This window comes from Sminthopsis crassicaudata, chromosome 4 (genome assembly GCF_048593235.1).
Source record: "Sminthopsis crassicaudata isolate SCR6 chromosome 4, ASM4859323v1, whole genome shotgun sequence".
NCBI classification, from domain to species: Eukaryota; Metazoa; Chordata; class Mammalia; order Dasyuromorphia; family Dasyuridae; genus Sminthopsis; species Sminthopsis crassicaudata.
This window is the reverse complement of record NC_133620.1, coordinates 457,960,166-457,973,642: the sequence shown is the minus strand read 5'-3', so window position 1 is coordinate 457,973,642 and position 13,477 is coordinate 457,960,166. Positions and strand designations below refer to the sequence as shown.

The following is a 13,477-nucleotide window of genomic DNA, read 5'->3' as shown; positions in this document are numbered from 1 at the left end:
ATACACTACAGGTGAAAGGTTACATTTGACCAGTGCTGAGAAGACTCAAGACACATGATTTGTCAGTTGTGTCATCTGCATTTAAACATGAAGTTTATAAACTTAGGCTCAGTTTTTTATGTGGAAGTACCATTTTTTATAATTGATTACACTTCTTTACATCATTTATTTTGGTAAGTACAGTATGATTGCATTGTTTCCCCAAACTTGGTTTTCAAAAATAATAACCAAAAATAATTGGTTTTAAAATTAAATCATAGTTTTATTGTAAAAGATTTTTCCCATAAATACTTATTTGTCTTTTTTATCATATGGTTAGACTTTGTTCAAAAATTGTAAAAACTTTCTAATTTTAATTGAAGAAAATGCAAGATATGAATTATTTGTATAAGTTGTTTTATGAAAAGAAGCAAAGCATAACTTTTTTATAGAAAGGTGGGGCATTATTACATAAAATTTGGAAACCATTGTACTGAAATGTCCAAGAGTCACGAACTCTGTTGGGGTACAGAATGTCCACAACAATAAAGTCATAGATCATTAAAGTACTGACTTGTGTCCCCATAATTTTAGTAGACATAGGAGTGTTAGTTACATAAGCATTGAAAGAAAAAACCTCCTTGTCAGAAAGGTAAAGTTAAATTTAAATTGAACATCAAAAAAGCTGTTAGAAATCTGTCCTTGACTGTAGAAGATTTACTGTTGGCAAAGACTATTCGAGGCTGACTCTCTTCCTTGGCTGTCTCGATCGGAACTTGGGTTTGGGAGCGTGGGGTTTTCGGACACACTGGGAACTGTCCCAGCCAGAAATGGAGCCAAAAATGGCGTGGGAGGGAGTCAGAGCCGATGGGAAGAGAGCGCAGCCTTTTCTATCTGCTGCTCTAGGACTGACAAATTCCCCACGGGCCCCTAAGCACCAAACATGAACTTGGCAGGTCTTGGGAAACGAGAGGGGTCTGCTGCCATCCAGTACCAGCCCACGGTCCTTCTATGGCCAAAGTCCCACAAACAGCCTGCAGAGATGACGTGGTTTAAAGTGTCGCCCACTTTGTTTTTTCAGGTCTACAAAGGAGAATTTCAGCTCCCTGATTTCCTCAAAGACAAACCACAGGTACAGTATCTATTGTCCCTCTTTGGTGTGGGACAGATGGACACTGGGATTGCCCACCAGAAGTGATGCTGGATGGTGATGGTGGAATGACCTAGCCAACAGTGTCATTGGATTATTTCTGAGAGCTCATTCAGTGGAAGATTGATCTTATTTTGATTTAATTTATGGAAATATGACACTGCCGAGAGCAAGCCCATGTCCATCCTCCCTGTGGTGGGGAGAGAGATGGAAGCTGGTGTGCTTGTTATTATATAAGACCTCTTCGCCCCCTTTCTCCCTGCCTAAGGGGAGCGGTGATCTCATTTATGCCACACTCTTGGTGGAGGGGGAAAAGGAAAAGCTCAGGATTTAGAGTCCTGGGTTCAAATTTCCCTTCTGAGACTTCTTACCTTGGTAAGGCTGGACAAAGCTCTTCACTTCTCCAAGACTCGGTTTTCCAGTCTGTAAAATGGGAACAGTACTTCCCCTGCCTACCTCCCAGGGTGGTACAACGGCTTTGTAAATCACAGCTCCCTAGTGTGGTGAATGGCTGCTCCTGGGAGCTTCCCCAGCCACTGCCACAATCGTCCATCTCCACTCCCCAAACTGTTAGAGAAGATGCAGAGGGTCTGGGGCTTGCTTGTGTCCTGGCATGGGTCACTGCAGACTTCCCATCGTTCTAACTCGCGTGCTGGCCATGCATCCAGAACCCGGGTTGTGCTTCCAAGTTCCCCTCTCTGGGGTAGGCCAGCCCCATGCATGGGGACCACAAGGGGGGACCACTGCTCCATATGGAAGGTGGAGACACCGCACTGAGCTGGGCTGCTGTGCATGAGCCTTGGGGGCCATAAGACTGCTGGGATTAGTAGAACAAGGGGCAAAGCTTCAGGGACCCCACGGGAAAACAGCCTAACTAGAGTGAGGAATCACAGGTCATGGATTTAGAGCTGGACAGAAACTCAGCTCCAGTGGGCAAGCCACATACCCCTCATTTTACCCCCCCATTTTACCACTGAGGAAACCGGGGTCAAAGGAGGGAAGCGACAGAGCAGAAGCTTGTACCCAGCTCTCTTTGCTGGCAGACTCCACCCTCTGTGCCAGAGGAGCTGCCTCACCAGGGATAGTTAGCCAGGAGGAGGTTTGCCCTCTCTAAGCCAAGAAGAATGGCAAAGAGGTGCCCAGAAGGCCCGGGCTGGGGGCTCCAGTGGCCTCCAAGGCACTTTCTTGACTGGCACACTGTCTTTCCCTACCCCTTTCATCCTCCTCCATAGAAAATTTCAAAGCAATCTGAAGTATATTTAACTTATCTCTTTAAGTCTGAATGGGGATAGTATATTGTGGGAGCATTTGAAATGTTAAACTCATAGAAGAGGAAAAACTTCTGAGATTTAGTCCTTGAGCAGAAAAAAGCCGTGTTTCTGTCCTACTTCTTTCAGGTACCACTAATAATAACAACAGGGTACATCCCTAGACCTGGATAGAGGCCGGGATAGATACAGTAGCAGGCCTAGAGTCCAGAACACCTGAATACAGATTCAGCCTCAGACACTTACTAGCTGTGTGACTCTGGGCTGAAGTTCTGTTTGCCTCAGTTTCCTCATGTGTAAAATGGAGATAATCTAGCGTCCACCTCCAAGGGTGGTTGTAAGGACAAAATAAGATCATGGATACAAGGCACTTTATAAGCCTCGAAGCATTCTATCAATGTAAGCTATTATTTCTACGACTTCGTTTATTTTGTGCATTACTCGTATTTTCAAAAATCCTAAAATTCCTTTCTATCCCTTTCCCATACCCTCCCTGGCTCTAATCCCTTCAATCACCCAGAACCTTCCTGTTTTCTTCTTACCTCCCCGATAGAAACCTTTTCTCAGAAAAGCCTCTGATATCAGCCATTTACGCTTTAATATGAAATAAATCAAGGACTGCCTCACCTTAGCAATATTTATATTTTTTGCAGTAACAAGAAAGGTATGTAGAAGACAGTTCACTATCGGAGGAATTTCAGGCATTCTAAAGGCAGATTTTAAAAGTAGCCCGGCGATCTGCTCGGGACTACACCTAAAAAATACCTTCAGGTCAGTTTAGAATTTTATCAGCCATCACATTGCAAGGCACTGTTATTATTCCTCCTCCTCCTCCTCCTCCTCCTGCTCCTCCTCCTCTTTCTCCTCTTCCTTCTTTTCCTCCTCCTCCTCCTCTTTCTCTTTTTCTTCCTCCTCCTCTTTCTCTTTTTCCTCCTCCTAATAATGCCTCTTAGAATCTGATAAGAGAATGGAAAAGTGCAGTCTTTGTCCAAATTATCTCAAAGACCTGGATGGCTCCTGGACTTCCCCAATGAAAGGTTTGGGGATTTTGAGCGAGACAACCTGTAAAGTGGTGTTGCCATGTGACAAAGCCCATGCTGTGGTGCTAGATCTCATGCCTCACTTCAGCCTTCAGCTCCTGGTAGAATTTTTATTGTTTTGTTTTTCTTTTTCTGAGACAGTTAAGTGACTTGCCCAGGGTCACACAGCTAGGAAGGGTCTGAGGCAGCATTAGAACTCAGATCCTTCTGACTCTAGGGCCAGTGCTGTATCCACGGCGCCATCTCACTACCCCTAGTAGAATTTTGAAAAAGAAATTTGACATAAATCTTCACCAACCACATGATTGACTAATGAATGTCAGAGGGCCAGGGATTACCCTCTATTGAAGTTCTGACCCAGAATCTGTTGTCTGGGAGACAAAGGCTTGATTTGGCCTTGTCTTGTTTTAATTTCTTGTATTATGTAATTAACTGCAAACAATTCAGTCAAATATGCATCTATTTAATACTATTTTATACTTAAAAGAAACCTGTCAAACATGTCTGTAACAGCTCTCTAGTTATTCCTTTTGTTTCTGCTATTTTCTGTTCCCTTAGCTCTGTATTTGTATTTAGCAGTGATGTACTTCCTTTCATATCTTGGTAGTATTGTTTTGGTTCTGTTTTTGTTGCTTTGCATAACTTCATAATTTCTTTATAGTTCTCATATGCAGTATTTTAAGAGCCTGATAGTCTCCCATTACATCATTATACCAGCGCTTGTTCAACTGCTGAATATTTGGATTATTTGCCATTCTTTCTATAATCCATCTGTTACTTGGGCACAGTATTGTAGACCAGCTTCTTTTTTTAGGGGGTTTCCTCACATTAATCTTTACGACAACAATTCCCACTTAATTTTCTCTTGGGAATAGTGGAATTTCTCTCCCTTCTTTCTAAGGATCCTAAGTTTTTATGCGAGCATTTGGGCTAACAAAACATTGGCCACAGAACAGCTTCTTCAGCTGATCTCTCTGCAAGTGAGATTGGACATCTCTTTCTCTTCTCCCACATTTTCTCATAGAGACCATAAATTCCCTTTTCCTCTTTTGCCTAGAGTCTCTTTTCTCTCACCTTTCACCTCTGACTCTAGTTATTAGGGATGGCGAACTTGTTTCCTTGAGGCTCATGAATACAGAGGCTTTGGGGCTGGTCATTTTGTAGCTTTGGCTCATGCATCTCATCTCTCTGGAACTTATCCTCTTCCACAGAGGCTCTTTTCTTCCCCATGGTCTGGTCTGTCTTTACCTCCTGGGTCTCTTCTTCTTGAAGAAGATGCCCCTCCTCTAAGCAGCCACACTAAAGGCCCAGCTCAAGGGTATCAGCTTTGACATCAGTGTGCCATGAACCGGAAGCTATGACCGAAAACCTTGTGGGGCAGTGAGAACCTAGAATGAGGAGATTCGCACCTGAGACAGGAGGTGGAGAGAAAACTTACCCTACTCCCGTGCTATTAGTTTGTATTTAGGAATCATTTAATTTTTTTCCTTTTCTTGATGAAACTTTTTTTTTTCCTTTGTAATCTTATGTAATTTTTTTTAAACTTTTTTGTTTCTTATTTAATTTATTTAATACTTTTCCCAGTTACATTTAAAACCATTTTTTACTTTTTTTTTTAACTTTTGAGTTTCAGATTCTCTCTTGTTCCCACCTCTAGCCCCCAATTAAGAAACCACATGTGAAGTTATGCAAAAACATTTCCATATAAGTCATGTTGTGAAAGAAAACATAAATCTCCCTCCCCAACTGGGAAAAAAACAACCCTTGATGAAATTGCCACTATTGGAGTTATTGGGTGCCATGACTTGTTTTTGGCTGCATGTGTAATCACTCTCATGGAGTTTTTATTTGAAAAGGGGCAAAAACATGCCCAGTGTTTGATCCTGGCCCTCAGGTCAGGTCCATGACTGTGGAAAAGGAAGGGTGCCCTTATCCTCCTGACAAAAAAATTTAATCCTCCTCCTGAGCTTTTCCTGAAAGACTTTGTCTGACTCTCCCCTCTTTCCCCCCACCTTAGACTTGGCTGCGGCTGTGTCAGATGCCCGTCTGCCTTAGAATAAGGGCACTGACCACCGGCTCTCATCCATCAAAGGTACTTAAAAGTCTTTGTTGACCCAGATAGCAGGATGTGTAAATGCAGGTACTTGGGCTCCCTTAGAGTAGAACTTCCTTTTTGCAACAAGGAAGGCTGGATGGTTTCTGACCTTGCATTGAAAACTTCCCAGGGAAAATGTTCCCTCCTATTTGGGTGACTGCCGTTTAGGTTTATAGAGTTGAAAAGGACCTTAAAGGTCATTTAGTCTGATCTTTGCATCTTACAGATAAGAAGATTATGACCCAATGAGGAAAAATGACTTATCCAGGGTCATTCAGCCCAAGGAGGCTGACCCAAGGTCACTCAGGGAGCTCCCAGCAACAGATTCAGGGTTTGAGCCTGGCCCTTGATTCCACATCCATTGCTTCTACACCATGTTGCTTTTACACTATTCCACAAAAGAGTTGGTTGCTGTCCCTTCTTTCAGATCAGAGTTGATTTCAGAACCAGCTAGAGCCTGTGTCCCAGAAGGCCCTATTCCCTGATGCTCCCTCTTCCTGGGACTGGGCTCTGAAATATCTGATATAATATTGAAATTCAGAAGCGGGTCATGGTGCAGCCTCTGCCCACGGGCCTGCTGCCATTCTGCTTCTTGCCTATGTTTCCATTAAAATCCATTTCACTGTTGGCGAGGACCCAGCTCTGGAAATATTGGGTGGTCTCTAAGTGACTGATTCCCTTTTCCTTTCAGGGCAGGAGGGGTGATGGGGGAAAGGAGGCCTACACTGGCAGAAGGTTTCCTATGCCCTTTCTGATTTAATAGGTCACTCGCTTGTACTTCTTTGTTACAAGGCAACTGCAATGGGAAAATGAAGCAACTGGTTTTAAAAAAAATCTATAAAACATTAAGACAAAAGCCAGCAACAAAATGTCAGCAGGCCCAGGAAAGAGTAAAACCACTCATTAATATGAATCATCATTAAATAAACATGGCTTCAGGTCACTAATGATGGGAGAGGTGCCATCTCTCAGACACAGATTGCCAAAGGAGACGAAAGATAACAATAGGCAGGGTTTGGGGGGGCAGGCGGCGGGATTATAGAAGCCAGTGGAGCCATGAATTGGCCTGACCTTTATGTAAAGCAGTTTGGATTTGTGCTAAGAAAATGATTAAATGTTGGAGACCCAGTAACCCAGAGATCCCAGTGCTTGGCCCATATCCCAAGAGATCGTTGGAAAATGATCTTTGCAGTTGAATAGAGAGGTTCTGACACTCCAACACATTTTAAGCAGCATTTATTAGGAAAGCAGAGGCCCGGAAATGAAGGAGCCGCCCGCTCACTCCTTGGGAGCGGGGTCTGCATTCCGGTGGACTTTCTAGACTAGAAAAGCCGGAAGACACTGGCTGGGCAACACACAGCCGCTGACGTGGTAGTGGGGGTCTGGGATGGGGGCTAGTTCTACTGCTCCATCTCTCATCCCCTAAGGGCCCATATTTCTGGAATAATTTGTCTGCCCCCAGTGCTTTCACTGGCGCACCACCCACGATTTTTTGGCAGTCCTGATTCCACTTCCACCATTCCGCTGAAATTACCCTCCTGGAGGGCATCAGGGCTGTTCTAATCGCCACGTCCGGTGCCCTTCCAGAATCTTCATGGCCTCCTCCCGAGGGGTGCTCTCTCCTCCTTGGCTCTGGGTTTTCCTCCTACCTCTCTAACCTTAGCTTGCCAACCCCAAGGTCAGAGCCCCCTTCTCTTTCTAGATTTCTTTGATAATCTCGGCCATTCCTACATCTTCAGTTACTGCCTTTGTGCAAGTAACTCTCAAAACTATTGTTGCAAGCATCAACTATCTACACATATATACAGTATATATACATATCTATGCTGTATATAGTATATATATATATACTGTGCACATGTGTCTACTGTATATATAATTTGTGTATGTGTGTGTGTGTATATATATACACTCACACTGTGTACGTATATAAACTGTTATATATGTATTTATATATATACAGGTACCGCATACCTGGGGGCCTTGCTAGCACCACAAACTCACCATGTCCAAAATGTTTACTATATGAGGCCTGGACCTGTTCTTCTTCTGCCTCCATTTTATGTAACAATGGCTCCCCCCGGTCTCCCATGTTTGGAACTTGGCTCTTCCCTCTCTCTTGGATTTCCTAACAATCAAAGCCAGGACTGTTGATCATATCAACATCGTTTCTCTCCTTGATTTTTTTTGATTGCTCCTATTCTCCTCATCGCCCATCGGGCACCTTGCCTTAGCTTTCTCACGGACTTTTTTGCCCTGGTTCTCCCCTCTTGCTCGCTTTATGAGGGGTTCCTGGTTGTACCGCATCTCCTCCTAGGACTCATGAATGGCTCCTCTTCCCTCCTGGCTCAGAGCCTCCTTTAGCCGGCCCGCCACGATCTGGCTTCTGTCTGCAGACCAGCCTCATGCTCCTCCCCTCCACGCGCTGCAGTCCAGTCCCGCTGAACAACGGCTGTCACCGTCCAGGCCCTGAGTTTGCCCACCTCCACCCTCGGCTCTCGCCCTCTCTCTGCCTCTTGAATTCCTGAAGCTGCGTCTTCAGATCTCTGTGATCTCAGTTCTGATGATCCCCCCACGCTTGTGGCTTCTTGCTCTTTTGTGTCACAGATAGCTGCGTGTGTCGTGTCTCCATTAGTCAGTAGGCTCCAGGAGGGCTGGGACTGCCCCGTCTCAGTGGTGTCTCTGCCCTCCGAATGCTAAGTTATTAGCTGAACATTGATATTGGCCGGATATTGACTTTTATTATTAAATATTGGCTGAATTTGAGTTTTTTTGCTTCAGATCTTTAGCTTCTCACACACCAGTTGAGATTGGGTTAAGGTCCAGCTTAATACCTAGGTTTTCGACGGTGAGCTGTGCACCCAGCTGGTCCGGTGTCCATCCCTCCTCCCCTGGGCCTCTCACAGGCTCCGGCTTCCTTCCAGCCTCACCCGCTGTTCCACCTCCCCAGGGAAGCCTTCTGCATCCCCCTTGTTCTGAGTGTCCTCTTCCTCCTCCCCTCCACCTTATCTGTCGACTCCTTTCTGTCTCCCAGTAGGACAGCAACTCTGAGGACAAGGGCTGCTCCAGATTTGGGGTCTCAAGTGAGGAGACTTGGGAAGTGCTCCATGGATCAGGGTGCCTGCCGACTCCAGGCCCGGCCCAGCAGGCCTTGTGCTGCTCCTTGGAGCCTTCTCTGGGTTTGAACTCTGGCTCGGCCTTTCTTACCTGGGGAGCTTGGCAAAGTCCCGCAGGCCACGGTTCCCTCACCTGTTCCGATCAGTGGGCTGAAGTAGATGGATTCTGGGCCCTTCCAGCTCTAAATCTAGGGGCCCCGGGGCTGCATTTCCTGCAGGTCAGACGACCCCCAGGCTGCCCGGCTTCCATGGCTGCTGCTGCTGCTGCTTATTTGGGGTCCCAGTGGACTGAAATGTGTTTAAATTATTCTTTGCTTCCCTTAACAGAACGAACCGGGCGAGTAGAGAAGAGTGGAGACGTCTCCGTCACACCCAAGGTGATGGTCAGAAGCACTGGGCGTGCTTTTTGTTCCTCCAATTCGGCTTCTCTGTAACATGGCGATTGTCAGGAGGGAGCGTCCGTGTCGCCCACCTTCGCTTTGTGCGGGTGGCTCCCCGGGCCCAGATTAGACACTTAGATCTGGAAGGGCCTAGACAACATTCAGCCCGAGGGACAGCGGGGCGACTCCCAGGCTCAGATCTCACCTCCGGCACTTGGTAGCTGTGTGACCATGGGCAAGTCTGGAGAACCTCAGTTTCCTTCTCTGTATAATGGCTATCGTGATACTCCCTTTAAGACCTGTGTCCTCGGGTGATCGTCAGATACGGTCACCCAGTCAGGAAACTGAGGCCTCTAAGATTGCACAGGTATCAGGCCCCGGGGCTGGGGATCAAAACCAGGGGCCTTGGCTCCAGGGCGGCATCCTTTCCTCTGTTACTGCCCTGCTGGTGAGGTCAGTGAGGCGATGTTTGGGAAAGGCCAGCCTGAGAGAAGTCCAGAGAGCCATCTCGGAGTGGTCCTTTCAGGGCAGGAGGGAAGCTCCAAGGGAGCTCCCGAGGTCTCTGTCCTGAGGCTGAAGCTTTTTGGATTAACTTTGAAAAATCATCTTTTCTCCCCCTGGCTGTGAATCACACCTGGCCGATGGCCTGCTCCAGGATGGGGAGGCTCCTTTCATAGCAGAGCTCTAGCTAGTGCAGGTCTCCTAAGGCCCTGACTGAGTCCTGCCATGATGCCAGGGAGCCGCGCTAGACCTAGCCCTAAGTGGGCCGGGGGTTTCAGGTGGCTTTTTACAGTAGGGGGGTGCCAGCACTGAGAAGCCAAAAGTGAAAAGTAGCCCCCATCAGGATGGCCTCTCACTGCCCTGGAGCTCTGGGGCCAAGCTGAGGAAGAGCTCAGAGGACACGCTTCTAAATCCTGGGTGACCTGGAAGGAGTGACTTCCTCTGAGCTTCCCCTTCTGTAGGAGGAGGGGCCCAGACAAGACGATCCCCAAGCTCACTTGTGGCTGTCTGGTCCCCACCTCCTGAATGCCCTGGGGTGCCCAGCCAGGCCCTCTGAGAGGCAGGTGGACAGAGGAGGAGTCAGAGGGTCCAGCGGGCTCCTCCAAAGGCTTCCTTCTTGGCTCCTTGGGCATCCCCCAGGTTTGGAATGGTCTGAAGGGGAGGGGACCTAGGATGCGGCCGCTACCAGGACTTTCCTGTGAAGAGCCCTCAGCCCCTGCTCTGGGAGGCTCGTTCTCATGGAAGTGAATCCATAGCAGGGGAAATGGTCCCTTGGGTGAAGCAGCCGGAGGGGGGTGTAGGCAGGTGAGCAAGATGAGGAGCTCTCCATTCCTAACCCCCCTGCAGGGCATTGGGCACTGAGATAATCTTAAAGGGCCAGTGCTGTGAAATAGCCCCAGGAGGTACCGCCAACCCAGCCCCAAACTCTGGCCTTTTTAACCTTGGGTTATTGCTCCTTCCCAAAGTGTGGGCCCTTACCTAAGCAACCCTGCAGAAGGACAGAGCAGAGGGGCTGCGGGGCTTCCCCTTGGGGTGCCAGTATTTCTGGGCACCATTTGGACTCATTAGGTAGCCCCAACTGGGGTCCTCTGGGAGTTCTTCTAGAACATATGGCAACAGTGATCCATGGAAACGGCGCGGACAGTGGGCAGCCTGGCCCCAGAGTCCCTGCCGGCTCTCAGCTTCTGTAATAACCCCCCGTGGCTGTGTCTCGGGACTGCTACGGGACTGGAATGGTTCACGTCTGGGTCTGAGTCCAATCCAGTAAAGATTTCTTGAGCACCTACTGTATGCCAGGCGTTAGGCTGAGTTCTTCTTGTTGATGTGCAGGTATGTGTGTGTATGTGTGTGTTTGCACACATACATACGTGTGTTTATACACACCGTGCTTGTGCTGAGTAACTGTCAATTGGTCCCCTCCCTCCACTTCCCTGCCTCAGTGTGAGGGTGGAGGCTGGGTAGCTCAGTGGGAGATGAGGGCAGGCCTATAATCGTGTTCTGTCTCCTCCCCCTAGGAAGGAATTCTGCCTTTTCAAGGGATGGGCGATCTCTAGGAATGGCTGTCCATCCGTCCGTCCATCCGGGGGCTGGGACGTCGCCACCTGCGTCTTCAGCCTCTCTTTCTCGTCCGTCCCCTTCCTCTGTGTGGTTCCATCCGGCACACGTCAGCTGTCACAAGTGAATTGTTTCCCTGCCGGGACGCTCACGTACCTCAATGGTAACAGAGTAAGGTATTGCATGGACCTAGTAGGGGTAAAAGGTCAGGAAGGGGAAAGATGCCCCCCAGCCCAGGCCAGATCTCTGCTGCAGCTGCTCGGATCCACGACTTTCCTTAATCCGATTCTAAGACTTTGATTTGTAAAATGGAATTTCTAAAAAAAGAGGCAGGATCTGGATGGGGGGGGCTTTTGGAATGGGTGGTCTGTGCTCGTCCCAAATGTTTTGTAGAACAGTTGTTACTGTTGAAATCTTATTAATGTGGATGGTGTTAAATAGCTTAATTATTTAAAGAATTATGTGTTATTTCTGAGAGGGTGGAGAATCATGTACATTTACAATCCAATGACTTTTGTATTTTATTTTTCAAAATAAAAGCTTTAAATGTGAGACTTTCTAGTGCTGTCCACCTCTCTTTCCTCCCAGGACTGTGCATTTGATAATGCCCAAGCTGCTTTGAGCCGAGCCGAGCAGGACCACGAGCTCGCTCTCCGTCCCCCAGGTCTGTTTCTTTGGGACGCTTCCACAGGAAGCATGTTGTCCTGACCTTAACAAGTATTAATCCATTAAACAAATATCTTGGTTCACCATGTACTATTTTCCTATTCTCCAATTTCTGCAGACAATTCTGAGCCAGAGAAGTCTCTCTTTACCAGCTGCTATCAAGGAACAGTCTTCCTCAGCCAGATCATGGTCTGACAAATAAACTGAAAGACTAATTGTGACCAGTGTTATTTTTCTTTTGATCACTCGGACTCAGACTGTTCCCTTCACTCCATCCAGCTACTATTTCTAGAAGCATAATCTCCATCATGCTGGTACTCTGCTTAAAGGGGTCGTTGTTCACGTCTAAACTCTGGCATTCATAGCCCTTACCAATATGATCCCAAACTTCCTTTTTTTAAATTGTTTTATTTTTCTGGTTAAAACACGTTTCCTTATGAATTATGTTGGGAGAGAAAAATCAGAACAAAAGAGAAAAACTATGAGAGAAAAAAAAGAAGAAAAGTGAACATAGTATGTGTTGAGTTACATTCAGTCTCCATAGTTTTTCCTCTGGGTGCAGTTGACATTTTCGGTCCAAAGTCTTTTAGGATTGCTTTGGATCACTGAACCACTGAGAACAACCAAGTCTTTCATAGATGTTCATCGCACACTCTTGTTGTATACAGTGTATTCCTAGTTCTGCATGTTTTGCTCAGCACCAGTTCATGTAAATCTTTGCAGGCTTTCTATAATCAACTTGTTCATCATTTTTAATAGAATGCTAATATTCCATTACCTTCATGTACCACAACTTGTACAGCCATTCCCTAGTTGATGGAAATGCACTCATTTTCCAATTCTTTGCTACCCCAAAAAGAGCCGCTACAAGCACTGTTGCATTGTGGGTCCTTTGCCCTCCTTTATAATGTCCTTGGGATACACTTTGGGCATAGTTCCAAATTGCTCTCCAGAATGGCTGAATCCATTCACGATTCCACCAACATTGTATCCTAATTATATTTTAAAATGCATAAAACGGGGCAGCAAGGTGGCACCGTGGGCAGAACCCCAACCCTTGGCGTCAGGAGGACCTGAATTCAAATCTGGCACACCACTTTACCCCAAATGCCTCACTAAAAAATACACAAAACAAAACACATAGATTTCCAGAGAAAGTACATCATATGGAAAATTACATTTGTTATATTTTTAAAAAGTGAATTAAATTTTTTAAAGTTCATTTACGCCACGTTGAGAACTCCTGATGTAGTCCAATTGTCTCATTTTTCAGAGGTAGAACGTGGCCATGGAAAGGCTTGACTCAGTCACACAGCTGATTAGTGACAGCCAGGGTGCGATCTCCTGGCTTCCCGTCCAATCTCCTTCCTCCACTCTTCCCTGATAAACAACTGAACTCATGGGCCAGAAAGGAACTGCACTCAGGGGCTTCTAGAAGAGATAAACCCTGCCCCAAAGTCGAAGTAATCTTCTCGTCCATGTCTTCCCATTGATGGACCCCTGTGGGAAAAGCAGGGTGGGATCTCTGCCCTCCAGACTGTAGACCCTCTTGAAGTCATCACACGATGGCAGAGGAAATGGCAATAGTCAGGAAGCAATATACGGGCAATGACTTGCAGAGCTGAACAAGCTATCCATTCCTTTCCTACTGGGTGGGATAGAATGCCTGCAGAAAATGTTTAAAGAATTAAAGTCGGCGTGATTTCCTCATAAGAAATGATGCAGAAA

General features: G+C 46.6%; 1 protein-coding gene across 5 annotated transcripts in view; it reads left to right on the top strand.

Moving 5' to 3' along the window:
• Window positions 1-11,635, top strand: part of TPST1 (tyrosylprotein sulfotransferase 1) — a 114,208-nt gene extending 102,573 nt beyond the window's left edge. For 3 of the 5 annotated variants that reach the window (XM_074263964.1, XM_074263963.1, XM_074263965.1), the window contains 2 exons: window positions 1,061-1,111; window positions 11,044-11,635. In XM_074263964.1, coding sequence (XP_074120065.1) covers window positions 1,061-1,111; window positions 11,044-11,082 — 90 coding nt within the window. In that variant the 3' untranslated portion in view covers window positions 11,083-11,635. Of the gene's footprint in view, window positions 1-1,060; window positions 1,112-8,975; window positions 9,026-11,043 lie in introns of all 5 variants that reach the window. The other 2 variants (XM_074263966.1, XM_074263967.1) reach the window with 1 other exon arrangement.
• The last annotated feature ends 1,842 nt before the right edge of the window (window positions 11,636-13,477 follow it).